Raw genomic sequence first — 27,997 nt, 5'->3', positions numbered from 1 at the left:
CACCACAAGTCTAACCACAAGCACCACCACCAGCTACACTACCAGCTGAACCATGGCGTAGCTACGGATATTGCTTTCGCAATTACCGGGCTTAACCAAACTAAGCCACAGCCATTTTTTCCCCTTGCAGGGTCTCTCCCGGCGGAGCAGAGTGCGGCTCACTTTTCTCCGGTTGGCCTCCTGGCGGCGCAGACTGCCCTGCCTGGTGAGTGCTATGCCCCGCAGCAGGCAGCGGGCGATGCGGCCGCACGTCCAGGCGATGAACGCCAAGGGCAGCAGGTACATGAGCACGAACAGGCACGCGTAGTAGCCCCTGCACGCAGAGACGCGGTGGGGGTTGAAGTTGAAAGTTTATTAAGTAATTCAAACAAAGTTACAAGCGTATACAGCCAGAAGTTCCAAGGTACAAGACAGCGGGCGAGACCTCCGATGAAAATAAATTTCAATAAGCAACAAAATACAAAATATACAACACATTAATTAGCGACGCAGAGAATAAATATAGGTACAAAGTGTAATAGAAGTTACTGAAATATTTAAATACAAACAATGTAATGCAGGAGAATGTACAATAAAAGACTGACAGATGCCGCGATACATAGGATCAATAACAAAAAAAAATCACGCATTAAGAAGGAAAAGCTTTAATTTGACCTTGAACAAAGAAAGAAGCCGTGCAAACTGCTCCTCAACAACATTAACCCTTTCAGGCACGATTTCTTGTTTTGACTGAAATCAATTATTTTTTCGGCTAAGGAGTATATTCAGGCCTCAGGACAGGGAATTTGTTAGTTTTGGAACGTGAAAAACCAGCAGGTAAGTTTTTACAACAATGTGGAGAAATCCATACAAAGGGTCAGATTTGTTTGAAAGAGTAACATCGAAATGTTCTCGTCTGTCAGGCCAACACCCCAGGAAATGTGGAATCACTTTCGGCTTCGAAGATTCACATTACGCTCGAAATTGAGCTCAAACAATCGATGTCTTCACTCGCAGCAAAATTTGTCTGCTCAAAAACGGCTGACAAAGTGCTACCTAGTTCACTGTTATGTGAAATATTATCTACTGCATTCGCTACATGGTACAAAAAAAGCATCTCATTTGCAACAAGAAGGGTGATCAATTTGACTGAAATAAGGACATCACTGTTAAGTGCTCCAGTTTCTCAGAAAAAGCTGTAAGTTCGCCGCTTCCGCAACTATGTACACAGCGCCTGAAAGGGTTTTAAGTGTGCCCCCTTTACTCTCACTCGGCTGGCCGAGCCCCCGAAAGCTTTCATGCCAGGCTTGGTTCTTAGCTGCTGACGTCAGCTCGCTAACTGCTCCACGTACGCCTCGGCACGCGCTTCTTCTCTAATGAAGCCGGGTCAACATGGCGAAATGCCCATTGTCTGACGTCACATGTGCAGCTTCCATCTTATCATTTGGTCAAGCGCTAGTTAGTCACGCAGCAAAGGAGTGGCACTATTAGGCGGAACAACATTTTGCGTCAGGAATGAGGCTTATTCTTCCAGGCACTTGGCCTCATTTTATTTATTTATTTATTTATTATCAATACCTCAAATGCCCCAGGAATGGGGTATTACATGAGGGATGGGCTGAATGTGTCACTAATGGAAGATTGGATGGCAGCCTTGAAGTGCAGTGGATCGGAGTGGTGCACGGAGTCGAATGGCAGGCCGTTCCAGTCTCGAGCAGTTTGCACGAAGAATGAGCGAAGATGAGCTGTAGTCTGTGCTGGGGGAGGGTAGACTGTTTTGGGATGGTTGGTACGGCTTGATAAGCGATGAGCTGGCAGGATAGCTGAAACATCAAGTTGGCTGTGATAAAATTTATGAAAGAGGCAGAGCCGAAAGATGCAACGTCTGGACTCGAGATTAGTAAGATTAGCCTCAGATTTAAGTGCAGTGACGCTGGTGTGATACGAGTAGTCCGAAAAAATAAATCTAGCTGCGCGATTCTGAACTGATTCGAGGGTGTTTGAAAGGTTAGATTGATGAGGGTCCCAGACTGAGCATGCGTACTCTAACTTCGGCCGGACAAATGTGAGGTATGTTAATGTTTTAATTGAAGCAGAAGCGAGTCGCAAGTTCCTACGGAGGAAGCCAAGAGTGCGATTGGCTTCGTTTGTTATGTTTGTTATGTGCGCTGACCAATTAAGTTTGTTAGAAAATGTGATGCCGAGATATTTATACGATTGAACAGATGCTATTTCAGATGCATTTATTTCATACTTGAACGGTTGATAGTTTTGGCGCCGATGGAAAGAAAGCAATGACGTTTTATTAGTGTTTAAAGACATTAACCAAGTGTTGCACCAGGCTTCAACACGTTTAAGGTCGCCTTGAAGTAAGCGAGAGTCAGAGGTGTTATGGATGGGGCGGTAGATTACACAGTCGTCTGCAAATAGGCGGATATGAGAACTGATATTATTAGGCAGGTCGTTAATATAGATTAGAAAAAGCAAAGGCCCAAGCACAGTGCCTTGGGGGACACCGGAAAGGACCGGGGAGCAAGATGACGAAAGTTTATTAGCATACACAAATTGTTTCCGGTTAGTGAGAAAATTGCGTATCCAATCTAATACAAGGGGGTTAATGTGTAAGCTTGAAAGTTTAAGTAGAAGTCTTTGATGGGGAACCTTATCGAATGCCTTTTCAAAATCCAAAAAGAGAGCGTCCACCGGAATGTTTAAATCGAGATTAGAGCTTATGTCGTTAATGAATAAAGCTAGTTGAGTATCACATGATAGCCCTTTGCGAAACCCATGCTGATTAGGATGAAAAAAAGTGACAGATATCAGGAATTTTACTATGTGAGAGTAAAGCACATGCTCCATTAGTTTTGAACAAACGCTAGTTAGTGAAATGGGACGATAACTAGAACATAAAGATGGAGGACCTTTTTTCGGGACTGGAACAACCTTGCCTACTTTCCAGTCTTCCGGCACCACTCCTGATGACAATGATTGCTGGAAAATATGGCATAAAATCACACTGACAGTGTTTTTCGTATGTTTTAGTACCTTGGTGTTAATGCCATCGACACCTGCAGAAGATGAAAGCCTTAATGAGTCAATGATTTTCACAATACCGGGAGGATTAAAAGTGATCTCAGGCATAACAGTGTGATCGTAATGGGGAAAATCTGGTAAATTGTTAGCAGGTTCTTGCGTGAAAACAGAAGTGAATGCACGGTTTAGTTCTTCGGCTGTTTGACTTGCAGGAATCGGGCGATTGCAGTGATCGTGTAATTGTAATGGTTGCGAGCGTTTAGGGTTTATAGTACTCCAAAATTTTTTAGGGTCATTTTTTAACATGGTTGGCAAAACTGATGAATAGAAAATACGCTTTGTTTTGTTAGCAAGTGACTCAAACTCCTTTTCCGCAGTGTAATACTTTTTCCATGAGCATTCGTTGTTAATTCGTTTAGCAGAGCGAAAGAGTCTTTTCTTTTTGTTGTTGAGACGTTTCAGAGTGCGGTTGAACCATGGCGATGATTGTTTATCGGTTACAGTGATAGTGGGTATGTACGTCTTTATCAGCTCATGCATTTTATCCTTGAAAAGTAACCAGTTAGTCTCAGCGGAACGTTTAGAAAAGTCCTCAAGAAGCCAGACGGAAAATTCCTCAAGTGCAGTATTGATTGCGGAATAGTTTCCTTTGTCATATAATGTTATTGTTTTCATTATTGTTGGTGTACCCGGTAGATGGCAATGAAACGAACCGTTCATGATGGAATGGTCACTAAGACCTGGTAAATATGTGAGCGAAGAGAGCTTATCGGAGTCAGAGGTAAGGATCAGATCGAGTGTATTAGACGAATTGCTGCTATGACGTGTTGGTTGGGCGACTACTTGCGTTAGTCCAAAGGTTAGACACGTGTTTACGAAGTCACTTTCAATGTTATTCTTTGATAGTGTTTTGGCGAGATTAGACCAGGTAATAGCAGGAAAGTTAAAGTCTCCGAACAGCAGAATAGGTGACTGACGGTGCGTTGCAGTTACGCATTGAAGAACTGTGTGGAATTCGGCGACAAAAGAAGCGTTGGCGTCGGGGGGGCGATAACAGGCGCCGATTATTATAGGCGGGTAAGAGGCATTGGAAATAACAAATATAATTTCTAGGGGCGATGATATTTTTAATTCGATGCATTGGAGATTTCGGTGGGCTGCTATCAGTACGCCACCCCCACGCTTGTCGATTCGATCCCGCCGGAAAATATTTAAGTCGGAAGAAAGCGAGAGAATTTCAGAGTCGGTGATTGATGATGTGAGCCATGTCTCGGTAAGAACAACAAGGTTAGACTCTGTTGTGTCAATTATATTCCTGAGAGGATCAAGTTTAGGCAAAAGGCTTCTGATATTAGTATATATAAAGGATAAGTAAGAACGGCTAGGTTTCAGACAAGTGTTGCCTACGTGTGTAAAGGGTGGGGGACAACCATCTGATTACTGCGGTCAAAAGTGTAAGTTTTCTTTCCGATGGTTAGTTTGTCATGTCTGAGTTTGAATTTAGTTTCTTCCTGTGCCTTCGCGAATTCCACAAGGCGCTTTCTAGCGGCAAGAGTACTTGGGCAGTAGTCTTCAGAAATACTGTAACTTGTGCCTTTCAGTTTTTTGGCACATGAAATAACCTTTTCTTTAACCTTAAAATGCGCAAATTTAACAATTATTGGTCGGTTTCGGTCCGCCCCAAACTTTCCCAGCCTGTGAGCTCTTTCGATGTCTAGGGGAGCAAGAGTGATGTCTAACTGCTCGCTGCAGTGTTGGATAATAAGGGCCTCTGACTGCGCCCACGTTTCCCGTTCATCATCTTTATGGCCAAAAAAAACCAGGTTTGATCTGCGCGACCTGTCGTCCGAATCATCAAGTCTGCTTTTAATAGCAGCAATCTGTTCAGAGTTCTGTTCGGAGAGCGCCTGTACTTCGTTCACTTGTTTCTTTACAGCTGTTATTGATGAACAGTCGGCTTCAATTTTTGCCAGTCGGTTTTTAATTTCTTCAAATGCTTTGTCACTTTGGGAAAGTTTGACGCGGATAGCCTTCATTTCTGTGAGAAGTGAGGCTTGGCCGGCTCGGATTTCGTCCAGTGCTTCGAAAATGCCATTTTCACCGGAACGAAGGGTGGGGGGACCGGGGTTTAGCTCAATATCGCCTGATAAGATTAGTAACTGCTTTATGACATGGTAACAATCAGAGGCAATATGAATGCAACACATTGGGCTTGGCAGCACCAGTAAACCAGCATACCGCGTGCGTCGCGCAAATAAGCAGTATTGAGAATTTACCTGCAGCAAGAACAAGCGTCGAAGGTGAGAAGCGGTCGTCATGGTTGGGGTGCTGCCAAGCCCATAGAGCGCGGCGGTGGCTGGTGTCGCGTTTATACATCGGTCAGGTGGGGAGGAGGTTGATCGCTGGTGAATCATCATCGGAAGTAGCGGTCATTTCGTTTGCCACGAAACAAGATTAGATTTCTCTAGAGATTAGAGATAGAGAGGCCGCGCTTATCAGTTTTGACGATATAAGAGTTTCGTAGATGTTATCTTATCTCGTAGGCCTTTACTCGAATATATGCCGTCACCTTAAATGCATCACGGCAGAGAACCACAACCATTCTGATCTTTGGCGACCGTCTAAAGCACGTACTGCCACGTCACCGCTAAATTTCTTTTTCAGGGCTGAAGTTCACCCAATAAACTGTTTTCTGGTTTGATGCAATCCTGCATGTCAGCGTTTTGGCCTGGCTGCAGTTACCACCACGTAAGAATGTTTTTTTTTTTTCCTTGCCTCTTCACAATTTATTGCAAATGGTGAGCACGGCGGGAGGTACGTGGGTGTAACCTCTGAAGCTTCTAGAACGGGCAAACTTCACGCACTTTTCGTCACCAGCAGAGGCGAAGAAATGAGCGCAACTGCAACACGGGCAAGGGTACGATGGTGGCGGGAGGGATGACATGCCAACCTCCTGCCACGCTTGGCAGGTGGCAAACTGGAGAGAGAGAGGAATGCTCCTGTCCACTTGTACGGTAGACGAGAGAGATGGTTTTATGGTTTTATGGGGGTTTAACGTCCCAAAGCGACTCAGACTATGAGGGACGCCGTAGTGAAGGGCTCCGGAAACTTCGAGCACCTGAGGTTCTTTAACGTGCACTGACATCGCACAGTTCACGGGCCTCTAGTACTTCGCCTGCATCGAAATTCGACCGCCGTGGCCGGGATCGAACCCGCGTCTTTCGGGTCAGGAGCCGAGCGCAATAACTACTGAGCCACCGCTGCGGCGCCAGACGAGGGTGTCCGGAGATGTTTTTCATAGGATGAACCAAGAGGAAGGAGATTCTGACGCTGGAGACTGGGGACAGTTGCCACGGGAACAACCCGGCTACTGTTGAAGGCGAAAGGCCAGTTGGCCAATTCCAATCTGTTTTCGCTGATTAATGCGCTAAGCCGGCAACCGTAGATCCTCAACTGGCAGTTCGGTGACGGTAAATTTGTTTTTCGAGGTTTTTGACCAAGCCCTTACGCATATGGGGGTTCTTCTGGTGTAAATGAAACCCAGCCGATCCGCAGCAAAAGCCACAGACGAAGCAGCGAGCGTAACTGTGTCGCTGCCACCGACTGTTTCCTTATTTTACGACCCCTTTCGAAATCCACCAGCCAGACACGAAAACGGCTGCGCACCGAGAAGTTGCGTCCACTTTCGAGAGTCGTTAAATTCGAGGCAAATCTACAACGCAAGAATTAACTGCCGGAATATGACTCTTGTGGTTCTAATTCGCGTCATTACGACGATCCTATATGAAGAGGCGGTGCCTGACAAGCGGGCTATTCTGTCTCCGACAGCAGAAAGATGCGGTTTCACCATTCTCTGAGGGAATGTTCACACGGCTAACTCGTCGCGAGAAGACCCGATGGCATATGATGCCATCCGGTCACTTCGTAGCTCATTGTTGTTGTAGGGGCACAGTTATAGTGGCTTGTGGACAGTGCAAACTTGCGAGGTTTTACACACTCTGCCTGGCATTCGTTCCTTGCCCTGCTAAGTGGGGAGGTCACGGAGAGCGTGTATTCGCTCTATATATGAAAAGTGAAAGGTCCCATGTCAAGCGGATGAGAAGGGGTTGTTATTTAACAAGTCCGTGACGCCTAGTGAAATGCACATGCCGTACATTAACGATGCGAGAAATTAGTAGCTGAACCTTACGAAATCCGTTCAGATCCTATAGAATCCACAGCCTTCCTTCGGTAAGGTTGAGACGGGAACTATCTTTGCTGTTCGTACCTCCTTCGAGAAAGAAACATTCGTTCATTCTCAACATCACACTCCTTGCACAACGAAACAACGGTGACTAGAAAAATCAAGTTCTTCCAAGTGAAATTGCACCAGATCGTTTATAACTCAAAATATCTGAACGTGAAATCCAAATGGAACCGCCTTAATTTTCGTGAAAAGCCGACTGGCCATGAGCGCCAAGGAACCATGCTGACTGCTTGAACTGATGGCCAGGTACAAAACAGCATAGGTACATTGGACAGCAGGGAGCAGGTGCGCACCAGATAATAGGTGACATCGAACTTTCTCACGAAAAATACTCTTTTTTTCCCATGGACGAAATATTTATCATTGAATTTATCTTCCTTTTATTATTTCCTTAAATCACAAATTATTGCTTACTGCACAGAAACTTTAAGATTCCATATTTTTCTAAGAACACATCTTAATTGCAGAAAAAATGTTCTCACCGTCTCTCAAATGTTTCATAATTCCCATTAATTTGGGACATCACATGTTCACCGCAGCAATTATTACTGCTTTCAGTGTTGTCAGTATACTTGTTTTGACTCATTCCAGTGGTAAGAATTTATTGATACATAGGAGAGCGTTTTACGTCTTTTAAATTGTTATTACTTGCAAAACAAGCAAGCAAAAATACACTCTGAGGTCTTACGAGCTGCCTTAAAGCGCTAAGACGCCCGTGTTAAACACGCTCCACTTAAAATTCATATACCTGGATTCCGATGGTTCTAAGTGACTTGTCGCCGAGTCGTCCAAAAAAAAAGTTCACAGGGACACCTAATTATCTCATGAGTTAGCATTCCGATGGGATTAGAAGCTGTTTTAGGACAAATTACACATTTTATTTTCACGAGAAGTCTTTTAATGTTGCCTCGTTTGCTCGCGGCACATAATATCCTAGTAGAAACCGAAACCGACACCACAAATGTGTGTACTTACATGTATCAAGATCCGAGGCGTGATAGCCATATCTGTCAGGAAAGGGGCTCTAGGGAGGACTCCAGGGTAACATGGTGGCAGAAGATGCTAAGATTTCGAATGTGCTCTCTTCCCGGCGCGCATGCTCTTCAAGGCTTCGGGTCATTGGAAAGATAGGAAAAGCAGCGTCATAATCAGGCGGCTCTGCAGTTACAGAATACGAGACCGTAGGCCACAGTGTCGCAGTTTGAGCAAGAGAGTTCTCTGTACGACTGTCTATGTCAGGATCTGTCGCCGATGAAAGGCAACAAAAAGGCGGCGGAAATTCCTTTGGTGTAGACTATGGAAGTGCAGCCACGTTCAGCATAACTTGCAATAAGGAAGTTGTGGTCCATGCTTCTTTCACGAAGCAGTGGGAGTCCAATGCTGGTCACTATTCATCCATGTCGCTCCCGGTCAAAAAAAAAAATGCGTAACGGGTTAATTCCCATAACGCAGGAAGCTGTTCTCCAATTGACATTCACAAATCCCTGGGAGTCCTCACACGCGTCCTTGCGCAGTGGTTTGGTTTGGTTTATGGGGTTTAACGTCCCAAAGCGACTCAGTAAGCTATGAGGGGTGCCGTAGTGGAGGGCTCCGGATAATTTCGACCACCTGGGCTTCTTTAACGTGCACTGACATCGCACAGTACACGGGCCTCTAGAATTTCTCCTCCAAAGAAATTCAACCGCCGCGGCCGGGATCGAACCCGCGTCTTTTGGGCCAGCAGCCGAGCACCATAACCGCTCAGCCACCGCGGCGGCAGTGGTGCAGCGGTTAAGCGATACGCCACTGCCCGGCGATGGCAGGTGCTCTCAGTGGTGGGCCTTGTGCGGCCCAGGTTGCGCATGCCTAGCAACTAATCTTTAATTTACCTACCACCTGCCACAGTGGGCAGTCTGCTCAATATCGATGAGCCGGTTGTGATGACGCCGCAAGGTCACGTGTCCAAGGCGGCCCACCTGCCAAGAGCCATGGCCGTGATTTTTGCTCAGAGCGCGCCGACGCCAGATTTTCTCGCGAACGGTGCCTTTAAAAAGCTCCATTAAAAAGCTCAGCTGCTGTGGAGCGCATATCCCTCTTTCGTGGTGTTGCAAATTATACCAAACGCGACTGTCATGCGCCGCGTGAGGTGGCACCACTCACCTCCTGAAGCTGGGCTCGAGCGTGATGAGGCAGCTGCGGCGAGAGATGCTTCCGTACTGGGACCACAGCGTGTCCGACTCGGCGCGGGCCGGCTGCAGGAAAGGGGAGGCCAGCAGGCACGGGGCAGCCCAGACCCCCAGCAGGATGCGCTTCGCCCGTGCCTTGCTCTGCTGGGCGCGAGAGACCAGAGGGTGCACGATGGCCAGATACCTGCGGCAGAGAGGTCCGCTGCTTAGCCCTGTTACGCTCCGCGTGCAGCTGACCGCTATGTGGTGCAAATTTATTTATAGAACACTGCAGACCCTAAAATGGGTCCAAGCAAGAGGGGCAAAAGTAAGTAAAAAGAAGCGCGGCAAATTACATAGCACAAAACTAATATATGAGTAATAGAGCATAGTAAAGAACAAGGAAAAAAATTGGCAGAGGCTTAGCTTGGTTAAGCCCGGAAGGTTGCGAAAGCAAGTTACGAGCAACTTTAGCGACTGAAGTAGTGAAAGGCGAAAGCCTGAGTTCTGCATGGAACGGCGGAATTAGCTTAAAGTCCTCTTGAGGTGTCCACTAAACGACAGAGTTGGTAAGGTGGTGGTGGTGTAAAACATTTATTTATACTATATACAGAGGTATTGCTTGGACCGTGCCTGAAGGGCCCGGCCCTCACAAGGCGCCTTTCCTTTCCTCCAAATCAACGCAGTCTACAACACTGTCTATCTCAGAGCGCATCAATGAACGCCGGAATTAGCTTAAAGTGTTATTGAGGTGTCCACTAAACCACTGAGTTGGTAAGACGCCTTTCCTTTCCTCGAAATGAACGCAGTCCCCTCTCTTACTGCCTGGGACCTGCGGCGCTCCGTGGCTACCGCTGGGACCGCGCCGACGAACCGACTTATTAGCTCAGATTTCACCTCAGTATGACGTCACCGACGCGAACGCCTCCACGCGTCATCAAACTGGAGGCCGTCTAAAGGTCAAACGTGACTACCGTTGGGACCACGCTGAAGGCTCAAAACCTAACGTAGTATTGCTTTCGCAATAAAAACAACTCAGCAATTATCAGTAAGCAATTTTGTTAATGGCATCGATGCTGTTTACAACCTCAGGTGAGACTTCATTCCATTCCGTTATTGTGTGAGGAAAAAATGAGTATTTAAAAGCGTTGATTCTAGCGCTGTGCGGTGTTTGTGATTCCGTGTGACGATGTCATGTTAGTCGCGTTGTGATCGGTTTAAGAAATAAATCACGGCTCATGGAGAGTTTGTTATTTTTGAGTAGGAAAAGAATTTTCAATCGTTGAATTTTTCTTCTTGTTTGCAATGTCTGTATGTTGTTTTGTGCCATAAGAGTGGTTGGAGAGTGAGTAGAACGGTATTTATTAAAAATGAATCTAACAGACTTTTGTTGGATCATTTGCAGTGCCTCAATGTTATGCTTTGTAAGGGTCCCAGACGGTGCATGCGTACTCAAGTTTCGGTCTGATGATGGATGTGTGGGCTAGAAGCTTGGCACTAGAAGGGGCACCTTTTAATCTATGCTTAAGAAAGCAAAGTTTCCGAAAGGATGGAGTACATAAGTTGGTTATATGTTTATTCCAGGTAAGTTATTGGTTATAGTAACACCTAAGTATTTGTATTCGTTAACATGTCGGCGCTTGTCGTTTACGAACGCTATAAAGCTTGAAATCTTCTTACGGTTACTGAAACCCATTTCCTAGCGCACTTCTCTAAGCAAAGCGCTCGCTGCTAGACATGCAGGGGACATCAGTCACTGAAGAAGGCAGCCCTCTAGGCGAAACAGCCCAACATTTTGGTGGACACGCTGCTAGCTCACACTGGGGTAGCAGCGCAACAAAAAAAGTACAAACGAGAAAAGTGGGGGACTTCAGAAAAGGAAGGGAGAGAGCAAACGATACTGTGTCCTCGTTCGGAATCCCCGGCGTTACCCGAGAAATTCCCTGGGCCGCATATTTCATCCCATGTCGCCACAGCATGCAAAGAGCAGCGCCCTCATCTTTCCCCCGGTAGAAAGAATTGTATGCGCGCGCCACTGGCCTACGCCCTGTTGCGCCAAAAGCGTGCAGTGCGCAGGAGGCGATCGCAGCCGTCAGCCAATTACTGAAGCCATGTTTATGCGCTGGTCAGCCAATCTCGGTTTGCGACGATGTGGTGCGAAGTTTCCAGCCAGGCCCCGAAGCGCCACTCTTAGAGGAAGGAAGGTGGGAAAAGTATCATCGGTTCGAGTTTCCCGCTTAGGGGACGCAATCTGTGCCCTCGTACCAACTAAAATGCTTTAAATGCGCATCTGCCTTTCACGATGTTCTAAAAACAAGCATACATCCTGCGGCCTGAGTGGAGCTGGAAGTTTGATATTACAGCATTCTATTTATGAGACATCATTCCAGCGCACAAAAAAAACACAGACTAAGAGAGTAGACATCACTCAGTCCGGGTGTTTTTTGTGTGCTGGAATGATGTCTCATACCCCAAACAACTAGCCCAGCTCTCTACGCACAACCTTCCGAGTTGGTTGCTTGTCAAAATCAACATAATGCTGCCATAGTCGAAATAGCTCCAAGCTTCGGGTGCTTCACCATGACATTATTTCCAATTTTTATTTAAATATATTCCTGCCTCGTATGTATTTAACCAAATGTGCGTCATGAGATGCTGTTGCATGTTTCTGAAAGCACAGACGAGACCCGTAGCATAGCGCACGTAGAAAAGACAAGATTACAGCGCTGAAAAACATTTATCTACGTCCACGGGAATGCACAGTCTAAAGAAATATATTTTGATTAACGCTGACAAACCGCACTTTTCCGCACGCCTAAAGGGTGCATATACTTCCAAGCCACCCTGCACGATTTTAGTGTCACGCTACTCGCTGGCCGAACGCACTCGCCGAGCGTGCACAAGATTCACGCATCAAGGATGCAGCCCGCAGTGACGAAAGTGCGGCGGCCGCAAGACAAATGGTGGACGCGGGCCGAGCTGACCAGACTGGGCTCCGTTCAGGCCTTGCCAGATAATGGCAGAGAAGGCTAGAATGGTGAAAAGTACGAGAGGCCTGGAGAAAAATAGCCTCGACTGACAAGCGCAGACACGTCATCATTACTCGAAAACAGCACATGGGGCCTTTGGATACCACTAATAAAAATTTATTCACGCGACGTGCGGAATGCGAGCGCAAAGTCTGTTGATCTTTTAAGCGTAACAAGAAACGGCTCCATATCGATGCACCAAAGCAACCTGGTTTGCAAGTTCAGAAATTTCAGTTTATTTCGACGGCTGTAAAGGTTTACATGGATTACGACGCTAGTATGAGCGTACGTGAGCGAATTGTCCCCGCGTATACATACGTGCATCCAAGGGGATCAATCAATCAATTAATCATTCTTTATTTTTCCCAGAAAGAACTGCAATGGTCTCCTGGGCTAAAAGCTGGGTGAGCAGCTTGACGGGGCCCAGGAGGCCGTGACACGGCAGAACTGTGAAGTTGAGGAAAAAATAATCTGCATATATAGCAATGTGCACTGTACGCAAAAAAAAAACTCGTTGCGGCAGCATAATACAGTATGTGATGCCTCATATTCGCCAAAATGAGCTAGGGATAGTACCAGTTGACATAAATAGCAGTACAAAATTGCAAACAAAGGAAGCACAGTAGAAAAAACTAAGTATAGCATCCAATGGGGTTCACAATTTTATGAAGTACTGGCCCAATTTCTTAGGGTATAGACGAGTTGTGTTTTGGCACACATTAAGCATTGATGGCACGTTACGTGATATGTGTGGAAGTGTGGGATTTGGCAGACATCTTTCATTGTTTTGTGCATATCCGTGCTACGTAGTGTTAAAAATGCCAGAGATGAGAGTAAGTTCTTGATTTCAGTAGACGAAAAAAAGAATGTTCGGAGTAATCGATATTTGCATAAGTTATTAACCCTTATGATGCTAAAGGAGAGAAGCGCATCTTTAGTACTGGACGTTGGTTCAATATTTCCAGTGTAGCGGATAACCTTTTCCTGTTAAGTTAGTCTTTGTTGTTGTGGCCCATACAAACGAACAGTAGTTCAATATTTCCAGTGTAGCGGATAACCTTTTCCTGTTAAGTTAGTCTTTGTTGTTGTGGCCCATACAAACGAACAGTAGTTTAAAAGAATTCAAAGAATTACCCCAGGTAAACCCAGACGAAGACAAGTCCCCTTGTCGAAACGTTGGCTCTAGCAAACTGAGGTTTTCCCCTCCCTTGTTCATTTTGTGATCGCCAAGGACCATCTACCGCACCCTCTCTCTACCATGGACCCCAGGTAAACAAGTGCACATGATGGTCCATGGTTGGCAGCACTCGAGGGTACTACACCGCTGCTTCAATAATTAAAAAACACTGTGCCTAGATGACGATAACGCTCACGAACACACTGTGCCCCGCTAGGTTAACGTAGTAACGGCGTCGGCACAGCGAGGGCTTTCACTAGCTTCGAAGTTGCCTGAGTTTCGTTTGCAGCATCGGAATGCTCATTTGTCGTCATTGTGGCCCTGTCCCTCGACAGCCAGCTAGCTCCTTTGGTCACAGATGTCGTCAAGGAAAAAAAAAGTAAAAGAAAGACCACTCCCATGGAGTCTTGAAGCTGAAGAGCACACCCCTCGTTGCGAAAGTGAAGGGCTTCCTTAGCCTTCTCTTTGTTCCCAGATGATTTGTCCACGCCACCACCGCCACGGCTCTGCTGTTCGCGAGCAGCACTCAAGGGTCGGCCTTTAGCCACACAGTTATGAAAATAGAGTGCTGGGCTACGATGTCTCTTCTTTCTGCGCTGTCATCTCGAAAACAGCAAAAAGCGCTGGAGATAGAGCGCCAGGCGGCCTTCTGTACAGTGCTGGTGGTTTTGCGTCTTGTGATAGCTAAGTTGCCCCAGGGATAGCACGTAGTTATTATCCCACTTACGCCTCTATACGCGAGTACCGGCATTGTTGAAACCGTTGAAATAGGTGTTTGTTTTGTTTATTTATTTATTTATTTATTTACAATACCCCTAAGGGCCCTCGTGCGAGGGTATTACATAGGGGGGGGGGGGGGGGGGCGATACAAGCATAAAAATAGGGCACAGGAATTTGAACAAAATACACGTAATAATGAATTAAAACTAGTAATGTACACAAATAATAACAACAAACAACGCAGAATAAAATACTCAGTAAATGCACATAATACAACAAAAATACCAAATCTGTTAGTCCATGGTTTGCTTTAACGAATGCTGAAACGATTGTGGGTTAACCTCAGTAGCTCTGTGTGATGGCAAGTTATTCCAATCTATTATAGTGCGAGGAATGAATGATTTCGCGTAGAGCAATGAACGGCATGTGATGCGTTTTATTTTGTTAACGTGGTCACGGCGAGGAAAGACTGCAGGGTGTGGCAAAAAGAAGTCGTCGTGGAGGGTGGGATGGTGATACAGTTTGTGAAGCAAGGTTAGGCGAGCGAAATGGCGTCGACATGATAGCGGTTCCAACTCGGCACGTTGTTTTAATGCTGTGACACTGGTGAAGCGTGAATAATCTGAAAAGATGAAGCGAACAGCACGGTTTTGCAGGGATTCAAGGTTGTTTATGATGTAAGCTTGATGAGGGTCCCATATGGCAGAAGCATACTCAACTTTCGGGCGGATTAGCGTGATGTAAGCAAGTTTTTTTAAATGTGAAGGCGCGTGTTTGAGATTATGCCTAAGAAGGCCGAGTGCACGATTTGCTGATGCTAAGATTGTGTTAATATGGTAATGCCAAGTTAGGTCAGACTGAAAGTGAACTCCTAGGTACTTGTAAGTTGTTGTAAGTTCAACTCTATCGTTATTGAGGAAGTAGGTTGTAGCAATTCGAGTGGAACGGTTAGTAAACGACATTAACTTTGTTTTAGATGCATTTAGAGACATTAGCCAGGAAGAACACCAAGCCGTTACAGCGTCAAGATCAGTTTGAAGTGAATGGCGGTCGGTTCCATTAGTAATATTACGATATATTACACAATCATCCGCGAATAACCTAATTTGAGACGATACACACTTGGGTAGATCGTTAATAAAAATTAATGTTGAGCAGAGTCTCTCAAAAAATTATTTTACTAATTCAGGGCTTGAGATAATTATCATAATCCGAGTTCCGTCTCCACTGGGAGAATTGAGTTCCTAAAGCATTTATACAGGGCGTTTAAACAGAAATTTAATTAGCTTCATTAAACAGAAATTTTCTTAGTCTGAGGCCTGTGCACAATTACCGTCAAGATCTGAATTTCGGCTCTATTTTGTACTGACGGGAAGAAACTATTTGTTGGCTCCTTTCATTCAATAGAAAAAAAATTGAAGTACGCTGCAAAAGCTACAAACCAAAGGATTTACAGTTCGGCTTTCCGGTCAGGTCGATGTATTGTTCAAGCGTATTATATAATTAGTCGCTTATTACTTACTTATCAGGATCTAACACAGCGTTCAGAGACAGGAAGAGAGCAGTATAAACCAAAGAAAAAACGCGAGTTAAATATGTTCTAGCTCAAACAAAGAATAAATGGGCATATCCCGGGCATTTAATGCGAAGGCAAGGTTACAGAAGGTCCACTATGGTAGCAGAATTGATTTCAACAGAAGGTAAGCGTAGCAGGGAGCTTTGAGTTTAGGGTTTATGAGTGCTTAACGTCCCAAAGCGACTCAGGCTATGAGGGACGCCGTGGTGAGGGGCTCCACAAATTTTGACCACCTGGGATTCTTTAACGTGCACTGACATCGCACAGTACACGGGCCTCTAGAATTCAACCTCCATCGAAATTTGACTGCCGCGGCCGGGATCGAACCAACGTCTTTCGGATCCGCAGCCGAGTGCCATAACAACTGAGTCACTGTTGTGGCGTAGCAGGGAGCGACAGAAAATCAGGTAAGCGAAAAGATAAGTAGTTTGCGTGGTTAACGTCCACGCAGCTGGCACAGGATAGGGTAAGAGGAGCGACATGAGAGAGGCCATTGCGATGCAGTGGAGGTAGCTTGAATGATGATAATTATGATGCCGTTCCAATGGCATTCTAATTCCGCATTTAATGTCAGATCTATACTGGGTAGAGTGTAATATAAACATTTATTGGTAATTCAAAACAAAGACGAAGTGTTCTGCGGTGGATGGTGTCGTTACTGTACGACTCAACGGGCCATGGCTGTTTATCTTGCGTGGGGCACCAGGTTACGCTGGATCGTCAGGCAAGAGCTGGACAGAGTGGCCTCTCACTGCTCCTTCGTGTGGTGCGTTTGTAGGTTGTCGGGTTTTCCATACCTGCAGCCCCACGTGACGTCGTATGCTGTGGGTCTCTCATCGCATCAGCGGCATACGTCCTTGTAGTGTTCTTTATTGGAACATGTGCGCAAGCCCAAACTTGGCTTGCCCCTCTCGAACCTCTCCCATGTCGGATTTCAAGGGCTAGCCCATATAAAAAACAAACATTTGTCGCCAGGGGTTGCCCTCATATGTCCAAACAGGACCAATAGAGGAGCTAGGTGGGCAGCCCCAAATAGGCTGCCTACATCGGTCCCAAATGGAACCGATCGAGGTGTTTGTGAGGAGAACCCTTGGGGCCCATGTGGGCCACCGTTGCAGAACCCACGAAAGACCGAGGATGGCCCCAATTTCATAGCCCACTTTGTGCTACGTCACTCATTTCTCTGTGTGTTCATTTACGTACACTACACCAACATAGAAGGCTGAGAGAAGCAGGGGCGAATGCTTCCTTGAACGAGGCATGAAGACAAGTTTAAGAAAGCGTAAGTAGAGGAGAGTGGCGTACAGTAGCAAAAGAAAAATCAGATGTGGCTGTCTGCATATTAGCCACAACGGACTTTACCATTTGTATTAAAGTAGGGCACTAAAGGTTAGCTGCAACGCTGAGATTATCCATGGAGAAAAAGACAAGGTGTAAGGCACGACTAGTACAATGGAACGGTTAGTTTCGTTGAACTGCTTCTTCATTATTATCCGCCTTGCCGATTGGTTTATCTCGGCGATGACCGCGGTATAGCGGAGCCCCAGCCAGTAAAGAAGAAAGAGGAGTGTAATAGAGAAGTTATATTATCCTGGCCGAGAACAAGGGCAGCTTGAAGATGCAGGCAAATCTGTTTTCTAGATGCGGTGAAAATGAGAGAGACCAAAGCAAGTATACTAACAAAGCAAATAATAGAGAAATGATGGTTTGGTTTATTGGGGTTTAACGTCCCAAAGCGACTGAGGCTATGAGAGACGCCGTAGTGGAGGGCTCCGGAAATTTGAATGTATTAGTACATTATTGTATTAAGTAGCCTTACCCCCTGAAAATTTGTTCCCGTTGTAAAAAGGAGAAACACGTGAAGGTGTTTACGCAAGCTCCAAATTGTTCTGGAATCGAAGTAGCAATCAGAGCAGTACAAGGTTGTTACAGGGCGGGAACTCGGCGCCAGCTTTTTAACTATAATGTCTGAGGGCTGTAACTAAATCCTTTCGTTAAAGAAAAAACATGATTAGTCCAACCATCAAAGAAAGTGTTTTTGTTACACCGAAATTTATTTCCTTCCAGCCAAGACGGAAAGGCAGAATCGAAACCTACACTGAATCAACATCACCAGCGGACTTCGATGTTCGCCTGAATTCTAAAACAGTGAAATAGTATAGAAGGTTTTTAATCGCCTCAAACAAAAACTCGTGTTATACTTTTAGCCTCGCCTCGAAGGTCTTGATGTGGACCTCGAGGAGCAAAGAAAAACTTCCCAGCATGTGACCTTTTCCTGCAAAGTGAGCGAGAAAATTGCGTGCGAGATATTTCGCCGGACTCGGTCAGTTTTCGTTCCGCATTCAGTCTTCCCCATCGCAACAACGATACGCTTTTGTTCCCTGTTGCATAATACCAAGAACGATCCCAGCGTCGCTGCTACAGCTACGGCCCCTGAAAATACGCGCGCCGTCAAGACAAGGAGCTGGATGGATGGATGGATGGATGGATGAATAGGAGCGCCCCCTTTGAAACGGGGTGGTGGCAATTGCCACCATGCTCAGCTTCAACGCCCGGCCAGCGCCCTCTTACGGTCACGTCACACAGCCGCCTTTGTCTTTGTCAACATGATTGATTTTGGTCCCTGTCTCACCATCGGAGCTCATATTCTCGCTCGAATAGCTTCTCCTGACCGAGCCAGTCGAGACCTGACACGCCTCAAAGAATACGGCCGCCGGCCGTCTCCTCTCAGTACTGAGAAGCGTCTTCCACCTCCTGCCCGATAAAAAAAGAAAACGTTCATGAAAACCAAAGTTTATCGAAGTGTTATATTTGTTTCCGTTGCTTAGAATAATTCTTTTTCTTCTTATGTGATGGAACTTCACCTCCCACTGGACAAACGCATGCAATTGTGGATTCGCGCCCTTCAGACAGGCATACGCCGGCGAGCCCTCAGAGTATTTACCCGCAACCGCTCCCGTTTCCCTAATCTTACTTTCATGGCGCCTCTGGCCAGCTCTTCCACTGCAGGCGGACGGCTTCTATGAAAGCGAGCCTCTTTCATGCAGATATAGCTTTCAGCATACCCCACATTGGCGTAAAAACTAAGGGCAAATAACGCGGGTCCCTACACTGCACTCACTGAACAGAAGAAGAATAGAAAGAGTACAGCAGAAAAAACTACTTCAAACTTCGTTGCATAGCAGTAACCAAAGACGTGGCCGACGGGGTCTCTCGTTCTTGAACGCTTGCAAAAAAATAAAAACGCGCGAGGGTCCTTGCACATGCAGCAGTGCTCTCAGCGCGTTGTATTCCATTCTCTTCTAGGTGGCACTTTGCTTTCGGACCCAGAACCACATGAATAACTACTTTCGCGCACTGGTTTACTGCTGGAAGAACGTCCTCAAGCTTCATATTTGCGAGAGCGGGATTGGATGCGGAGGCAGTATATTTCACATCGATAAATGCCGTTTCTGCATGGTCAGAAACAGGAAAATCCCGCAGACACGATGCAAGGAAGTCTAGGCTTCTGAAGCACAGAAGAGCGTATTGGCGGGCTAGTTGGTTCTTTTGCATGGTTAGTGAAGAGCGCAGGGACGAGACACAAGGAACACTCCTGTGCTGCTCCATAACCATTCTAAGGCGCAGTGCTTGGTGCGAACCGCTGGTATGCCACACTTTCAGCTTGTTTTGTGATACTTGATATTCTAGCTTCTACACACTAGCTGAAGTTCGTGGAGATCCTCGCGCGAATAAAGAACATTCGCAATAATCACGAGAGGCTCCAAATAAGCACTTCGCGGCACCGCCGCTGTGTGCAGTCGGGGACAAAAGTCTTCGGACCAAGTGATCTGCAAACGAAGTGGATATCTCTGCTAATAACAGACGGCTGGAGGTTACACTTGTGGAGGTAAAAGTTAAAATTCTGCTGTTTCAACTCCACATATCTGGTATCTAGCCGGCTACTAATAATAGAGCTATTGGCTTCGTTTGCGGAGCACGTCGTCCAGAGACTCTTGTTCCCGACTGTATGTACGTCTCGCGCAGGTTTGAAGGCCCCTCAGTCAACTCAGTGTAGACGGCGACAAAAACACCTGGTCGCTCGCCGCTGTTGCATGGCAAAGTTCGCAGTCGCTGACAACACTCGTAATAGTTGCATGCGGCCAGTTTTATACGTTTCTCGACATAGCTACCACCTACTAAAAAAAAAAAGCTAACACCTACTAAGCCTGGTTTCTCCCTCCGCTTCGCGGGCGGCCATCTTGCACAGGTAAAATTGAGGAGGCGCGACCGGCCACGTCACGGGACAGCAGCCAGTAGCTATGATGCGACCATCCGCTCGTGCGTCCGAAAGTAGAAGTTGACCAACCCTGTGCGCCCGGGCGGATGCGTTCATGAGCCCCGTTGTTCGGCTTGCGCGCAAGGACGCGTCTGCGTGCGGCTTAAAAACGGTCGTACAGCGGCAGTGGCAGAGGATCACGGCTCAAGCACAAACCCAGAACAGCCTTCGTTCGCCAAAGTGCGTTCCGTCTGCGGTAATCGTCAGCCTTTTTCCACTGCATGGGACAGAATCGAATAAAAATGAAAAGCTATATGGGAATAAAATAATGGGTTATCTGAAAATGAAAGGCGCGGTAACTGTCTCACTTCTTGGTGAACATTTTAACCGCGCCGTGAGGGAAGGCAGGAAGGCAAGAGGGAAAGAAGGAAGAGGGGCATGTGAGTAGTCTTATTGTTCTTATTATTAGGTAAACATAGCAGGTGGGCGAATGCGATTAGCAAGGTTCATCGGAAGCCAGTGGGAGGGGGCCTGACTCCGCAATGCACTGGCATGGCCCGATTAAGATCATAATGGTGAACTTCTTCATTGTAGTTACAGTCCTCCCTGACCACCCGTGTTGCTGACAACAAGCTTTCGGCGTACTGCAGTCTTAATTCGTAATCATTTCTGCTTGTGTATGCGAGAAGAAAGCAAAATATCGTTGCAGTACCTAACGAGTGATTTATTGAGCAGAGAAGTAAAGAAATACTTCTGCGAAACTTCCTGGTAACCTGTACTTAAAGTAGGTTCCAGTAGAGAGGAAAGCTTAGAAGCACGACGGTACGCATGCGTCAGGCTCAGCAGGTGATTAAAGGTGCATATGTCTTAAAGGGATACTGAGGCGGTTTTCGAATCAGCTAATTTTGTAGGATTTGGAAGTAGTGTCATTGCTGATCCCGTCTGTGAAATTATTTTTTCGATTTTGGCTAAAACAGTGGCGCAATCACCAATTAAAAACGCGATGTTCAAATCTCCCGCGCCCCGCGCGAGCGTAGGAGAGGAGAACAGCGGAGGGGGAAACCTCGTCCATGTCGGCCAACGTGACGTCACGTTGAGGATCCGGGGATACTTTGGCGCACCCGAGCGAGCTTTCAGAGCGCGTTGTTTCTCGTGCTGCGTGCGTTGTGACGTACAAAGCGTGTCAGCCGACCTTGAGAATCAAATTCAACACGAGGTACTACTCTGCGCCCGTCCTGTTGTGTTCGTGTCTCCTTTGTCTTTGTTGTTTTCGCGCCGTCCGAACTACTTTCAAAATATGAACCAACTAGCCCAAATCAAAGTACTTCTTGTACTACTCTGCGTTCGTGTCCATGAACAAATACGGCCGAGACTGTGTCGTCCTCCACTGTTTTTAGCAAGATCAAAAGCTCGCAGCCCAAGCGCTCGCTGCTGTGACGAAGAATTCAAGCTGACCAAAGCAAGCCTACTCTGCTCGAAGCACTTTCGTAAGAACGGCTACATGCAGAGCTTTGTCCCTAATGTGACCTCTGGAGATTTCTGTCGAAAAGGTGCGGCTGAACCATGACACAGTTCCTTCGATTTTCTCGCGCATGAGAGGCGTGTCACCATTCCGAAGAAGCGCTTCTTTTAAAAGTAGGAACATGCTCACTTAGCCCCTGAAGAAACCTTGTAGAGGCTTAAGCATGTGTCGCTCTCCTCAGCTTAGGTGCGGCCAGACCACCTGAGACGTGCTCAGCAAGGCTCGGTTAGTGATTTTATACTCGGTTTGATGTGTCCAAGTAAGCAAGCAAGCAAGCAGAGCAAAGCACAATAAAGCAAAGCAAGCAAGCAAGCATCGAAGCTCTTCATATGCGGCATCTCGTTTAATCGTAGCTATGCAATTAAAATGAAAGCGTTCGACGTTGATTCCGGATGCAAATTTATGAATACCAACCGAGTGTTTGCAAAAAAACACCGCAACCTTACTCGGTTTCTTCATCAAGTTGTGGCAGCGGGAGAGTTGCAGCTAGCTTGGCTTTTAAACACACATATAGTTTGCAACTACTTCACTGAACCTAAACTGCAAATCTAGGAAGGGCGAACGTTTCCGAGGCAGCAATTAATATTTTCTGGCATCTGCTGAACGCGCCACGAGTGAAGCAGCAGCCTTGTGCGCGTATTTGGCTTGGTTTCCAGCGCACAATGATTGCGTCACTATCCTGTGGTCACATGCCTCGCAGTGCTTGGCCACTGCGCTTCGCTAATTTTGACACCAACTTTGTGCTCCTTTATCGTTTCCTTGAAATACTTTCTTGCCCCAACCTGCAACGCCGGGTAATGAGAACAGGATTTTTTGTGCGCAGTGCTTTGGGCCTTTTCTTTAGGATGACGCTCTTCCGGGCGAGCCAGGAGGCGTCCGGTGGTGGTATTTGACTTGAGTATTGTTCGCACCCCTTCCTTTCCGAGAATACGAGCCAAGGTTGTGCTGGCACCATTTACGCATGGTCTGCATCGCGTTTTTGACGCTGACGTATGCTTGTGCTAGGCGTAGACTTTTTTGCTTGTGTCTTTTTTGGTTTCAGGCGATACGTGGAATGAGCAAACTGTAGTATCCTTTTCTTCGGAGGTCAGTAAAAAAAAATAGTCGCCGTATTAGCTTTTACAGCGACACGGAAAGCTGCGATCTGCACTCAACGCAGCGCCGGATCCGCATCGGCAGCTTCTCCAGTCCTCAAAGTGACGTCACGACCTCTCCTGACCAATCATGGGCGGCGGCGCGCCGCGCGGCGTGCCCCGCGGCACAGGCCGCATATTTCCGCTAAAACAGGCAATTCGCGCTTGTTTTTGCCTTATTTGGATGCGATATTCCAGTATACAGCATGAAAAACTGTAGGATGCCGCTGCCAGCCGATTTTCAAAAAAAGTGCTTCAGTCTCCCTTTAAGGTTCTCTTCTTTTTCATGATAACGGTACGCATGGCCTTGGAAACGATAAGTGGCAAAGATACGCCCAAATGCGCAGCAGATACGTTATTGCAGCACTGCTTCTCTCCGATAGTTTAGGTTTGCGCTGCATGTGACGTCAGTCACCTTGACGTTTGCACGCATGTCGTGGTTCTTTCATTCGAAGCCAACGAAGTCGCAACGGATGCATGGCTGTTTTCTCACGGCTCGTGACCTGAGTCATGACGTCACAGCTAACGGAAACCGTAACTCCAGGAGAAAAGTTCTCTCAAGAGCAATTTGGCATAGTTTTTCTGGTTCGCACCTTTCTCAGGCAAGCCGCCGTGGTGGCTCAGTGGTTATGGTGCTCAGTTGCTGACCCGAAAGACGCGGGTTCGATCCCGGCCGCGGCGGTCGAATTTCTATGGAGGAGAAATCCTGGAGGCCCGTGTATTGTGCAATGTGAGTGCACGTTAAAGAACCCCAGGTGGTCGAAATTTCCGGAGCCCTTCACTGCGGCGTCCCTCATAGCCTGAGTCGCTTTGGGACGTTAAACCCCATAAACCAAACCAAACCAAACCTTCCTCAGGCATAATGCCCCGATTTAAGCAAAAAGAAAGCATAATCTTGGCATTCGTACTCCTTCAACATACCTCAAACGTGCATTGAGAAACCTATAGCGCCAGGTTAGTTTCCCGAAACTGGCTGTCATAGTTGCCAGCAGCAGCAGCGTGACTACGTCCACGCCAGCACGAAGGACTCTCCCGTATTGCTCTAATTAACCCTTTTCTGTGTAAACAGCGGCCAGCTTTGTTCCGCAAACTTCCTGATCTCGTCCGCCCACGTGACTCTCTGCCGGTCAGCCCTCTTTTGGAATCCACTCGGTTACACTTCACAACCGCAGGTTATCTTCCCTTCTCATAACACGCCTTGAACATACCCCTGTTTTCTAGATTTCAGCCGTATTTGCAGTTTTTGAAAGGCGTTTGGCAGTTCATTTCCACCTACGGTGCCCAAAGAATGCGGTCTTTGTGACTCGATTTATGTTGCGTCTTTCAAGTGCTACGGTTTCTTTTTGCGCATCTCATCAAGTTTTTTGTAAGGTGCTCTTTTATTGCCTCGCTCCGCCTCCTAGGATAACACCTTATAGTGGCAGTGTATAGGTATTACGTGTTAATCTCTTGATCAAGTCCGAGTATGTGAATCTACCGGTGTAGGCACCTTATAGGATTTCAGAAGTTTGAAAAGTATAAAAAAAATACATGAATCCAGACGAACGCACGAAAATTCCGCAATGCTTGCTTTGGTTCCACAGGCATGTTGAGTGTGCTTGTATACGACAGCCGTTTCCTCCAACGTTTGCTTGGATGGTGCAAGTCACGCAGTTCTAGGAAGCTACTGCTACGCGGTTCAAGCTATTTAATTGGCAGTAAAATAAACGGTGCTGGACATGAAATACAGCATGCAAGGTATATTCTCGTGATTCCCGGCCTGCTAGAAAAAAAACATTGTTTGACGATTTAGCACCGTCACAATCTAAATGAAGCCCTATAGCTTGAATAAGGGAATTGAGTGGGCGAGTTGGTATTTCATTCTCATTGTAAAAGCGCTCAAAAAGACAAGGATGACTGCACGTATGTCTCTCCTATAGCTTACCAATCCCCAGTCAATTTTGTATGCAAGCCAAAAACAGCATAGCTATAGTCTAGCTGAATTATTCTCGCCCAAGTACGTTACCCTTTACACAATTCGAAAGTCAGTCTTTAAACTGCTTATTCTCCCGCGCGCTTTCAACGCGGCATCAGTAATCGTCCGACACGTGCGCCTTACATCGCCAGCTCGAATGTCTCATATCCTGCAACGACCACGAAGTCATGTCATGAGATCCAAAAATCCAGTAGCTTAGGCCGGAGCAGTAGCTTTTAGAATTCTTACGTAAGCACATATCTTCTTTGCATAAGACGCAAGCTGCATGCAAGCCAACCCAGCGTACTTAGTCCCAGGAAGCGATTGACTCACAAGCCCGTTGCTGGGTTCCCGGAATAGGTCTGGTTCTCTTCAGCATTATCGTGTTTATACCGCTCCGCCGTAACCTCTTGATGCACCCTGAATCACGTTACCTCGTACAGCGACATTTCAGTAGAGCGCTTTCGTGTGATAAAGAGCAATGTCTCGGAAACGACACGTGGCACTGCTGTTCTGTGGTTTCTTCTTATAAAACAAGGCCGAGTTATGGAGTGTTATGGAGGATAACTACATAGGCCCCTACTGCTGCAGCAGCAGCTATAAGGCGCCATATTTTAATCACTTCGTGGTTATATGAATAGACGACTGCTGACGAAAGTATGCAGTCATCGTCATCAGCCCCACTACGCCCACAGCAGGGCAAAAGCCTCTCCCATGTCTCTCCAATTAACCCTCTCCTTTGCAAACTGTGGCCACCGTATCCCCACACACTTCTTAATTTCATCCGCCCACCTGACTCTCTGCCGCCCCCTGCACACTCGCCTTCTCTTGGAATCCACTCCGTTACCCTTGAAGACCAGCGGTTATCTTGCCTTCGGATTACATGCCCTGCCCAAGCCCATTTCTTCCTCTTGATTTCGACTAGAATATCATTAATCTGCGATTGTTCCCTCACCCACTCTGCCCCCTTCCGGTCTCTTAACGTTAAACCTATCGTTTTTCTTTCCATAGGCCGCCGCGGTGGCTCAGCGGTTATAGTGCTCGGCTGCTGACCCGAAAGACGCGGGTTCGATCCCGGCTGCGGCGGCTGGAATTTCTTTGGAGGAGAAATTCTAGAGGCCTGTGTACTGTGCGATGTCAGTGCACGTTAAAGAACCCCAGGTGGTCGAATTTTCCGGAGCCCTCCACTACGGCGTCTCTCATAGCCTTAGTCGCTTTGGGACGTTAAACCCCATAAACCATAAACCAACCATCTTTCCATAGCTCGCAGAGTTGTCCTTAACGCAAGCTGAAACCTTTTATTCAGCCTTCACGTTTCTGCAACATGAGTATCGGTAAGGTACACCTGTCGTATATTTTTCTCTTGAGGGATATTGGTAAATTGCTATTCATGCCATGTGCGCCCCACCCCATTCTTATCCTTCTAGTTATTTCCCTCTCATGATGTGGATTAGCCGTCACTACCTGCCCCAATTAGACATATTCCCTTTTCTACTTCCAGCATCTCGCTACCAATTGCGAACTGCTGTTTTCTTGCTAGACTGTTCAACATTGCTTTGGTTTTCTGCATGTTAATTTTTAGACCCGCCTTTCTGATCTACCTAACTCATTGATCATGTTTTGCTGTTCATGTCCTGGGTGGCTTGGCAAGGCAATGTCATCAGCGAATCGCAAATTACTTAGGTATTCCCCACTAACTCTTATCCCCAACTGGTTCCAATCCAGGCCCCGGAATACCTCCTGTACACAGGCGGTGACTCGTGTACACAGGCGGTGAATAGCACTGGCGAGATAGTGTCTTCCTACTTGACACCCTCTGTTATTGGAATTTTATTGCTGACTTTATGGAGGACTAGGTAGCTGTGCAGTCGTTATAAGTAACTTCCAGTATTTTCACATACGATTCTTCTACACCCTGATTCCGCAATGTCTGCTGGACTGCTGTTGTTTCCTCTGAGTCAAATGCTTTCTCGTAGTGAATGGAGGCTGGTATAGGGGTTGGTTATATTCTGCGCACTTCTCTGTCATCTAATTGATAGTGTGAATATGGTCTATTGTTGAGTAACCTTTACATAAGCCTGCCTTCTCGTCTGGTTCATTGGTGGCTCAGTGGTTACGGCGCTCGGCTGCTGACCCGAAAGACGCGGGTTCGATCCCGTCCGCGGCGGCCGAATTTCGATGAAGGCGAAGTTCTAGAGGCCCATGTACTGTGCGATGTCAGTGCACGTTGAAGAACCCCAGGTGGTCGAAATTTCCGGAGCCCTTCACTACGGCGTCCCTCATAGCCTGAGTTGCTTTGGGACGTTAAACCCAAATAAACCGAACCAATAAACCAATTGTCTGGTTGACTGAAGTCTAAGTTTGTCCTGATTATATTAGCGATTACCTTAGTAAGTACCTTGTAGGCAATGGACAGTAAGCTGATCGTTCTGTAATTATTCAAGTCCTTGACGTCTCCTTTATATGACTTAAAATAATGTTAGCGTTATTCCGAGCTTCTGGTAGCTCGAGGTCACGAGGCATTGTGTATGCGGGGCGGCTAGTTTTTAATACGGAAGTAATTACTCATTGACATCCACCCAAGCGCAGCCATACGGCTGTAAAGGAACGCTGTACAGCTTTCTCAGAAACTTCGCATTTCGCACCAGGAGCAGCTGCACCTGAAAGTACACCATTTTAATGCTATCAGTGTGCGCACATTAACATAGCCACCACCGCCATTATTCGATCCGCCTTGACGTGTTATCAAAACGGCGTATTTTGTTCGAGATTCTGTTCGGTCAGGACAGGCCGGCACCGCTCAGAATTTTGTTTTTATTTGTTCACTTAGGTATGCCATAACTACAAGCTCGGACAAAAATAGGAATACACAAAACTAAATCAGCAACTACCACAAGAAAGGTCTAAAACAATTTGAACCAATAAACATTAAGACCTTGAGGAAACGACTGAAACATTTGAAAAGTATTTGAAAGGGCGTTGGCCTGTGGTTATTTTTCAAGCGATTCGGAGTGTTTTCGTGGCTGTGAGAAATAAGGCAAGCATTATAAATCAAAAGGAAGCGAGTGAAGCAGTCCGAAAACTCCGCGACTTGTCGCGTGTATCCTTACGCAAACCAACCACAAAACAAGCAGGGGTGTTTTCTCGAGACCACCGAAACATAAGACATGCAATAAACTTACAGCGCACTACACCGAGGGAGTGAAGCGGTTTCTCAGGACACATG

At 46.6% G+C, this 27,997-nt stretch overlaps 3 protein-coding genes across 3 annotated transcripts in view; 1 reads left to right on the top strand and 2 right to left on the bottom strand.

Annotated features, from left to right (window-relative positions):
• The window catches only part of LOC149331073 (galanin receptor 2a-like), a 207,744-nt gene that overhangs the window by 22,169 nt on the left and 157,578 nt on the right, over positions 1–27,997 (bottom strand). Inside the window, exons 2-3 of the mRNA XM_089561808.1 lie at positions 9,398–9,607; positions 163–313 (exon numbers count right to left, since the gene is read on the bottom strand). Of these exons, the coding sequence (XP_089417934.1) occupies positions 163–313; positions 9,398–9,607 (361 nt within the window). The remainder of the gene's footprint in view (positions 1–162; positions 314–9,397; positions 9,608–27,997) is intronic.
• LOC149331074 (uncharacterized) overlaps positions 1–27,997 on the top strand; it is a 437,932-nt gene that overhangs the window by 337,776 nt on the left and 72,159 nt on the right. Inside the window, exon 4 of the mRNA XM_089560091.1 lies at positions 131–205. Coding sequence (XP_089416217.1) covers positions 131–205 — 75 coding nt within the window. The remainder of the gene's footprint in view (positions 1–130; positions 206–27,997) is intronic.
• On the bottom strand, positions 3,454–5,422 carry LOC149331076 (uncharacterized). The gene has a single exon (XM_089560086.1). The coding sequence runs from the start codon at positions 5,328–5,330 to the stop codon at positions 4,416–4,418; it is 915 nt and encodes a 304-aa protein (XP_089416212.1). The 5' UTR covers positions 5,331–5,422; the 3' UTR covers positions 3,454–4,415.

Source organism: Amblyomma mixtum, chromosome 9, assembly GCF_055824585.1.
Source record: "Amblyomma mixtum isolate Tamu chromosome 9, ASM5582458v1, whole genome shotgun sequence".
Taxonomy (NCBI): Eukaryota; Metazoa; Arthropoda; class Arachnida; order Ixodida; family Ixodidae; genus Amblyomma; species Amblyomma mixtum.
The sequence above is the reverse complement of the archived record's forward strand: the minus strand, read 5'-3'. Positions and strand labels throughout refer to the sequence as shown.

Coding starts and splice junctions, on each gene's coding strand:
- LOC149331076 (XM_089560086.1), bottom strand. CDS start 5,330: ATGACGACCGCTTCTCACCTTCGACGCTTGTTCTTGCTGCAGGTAAAT.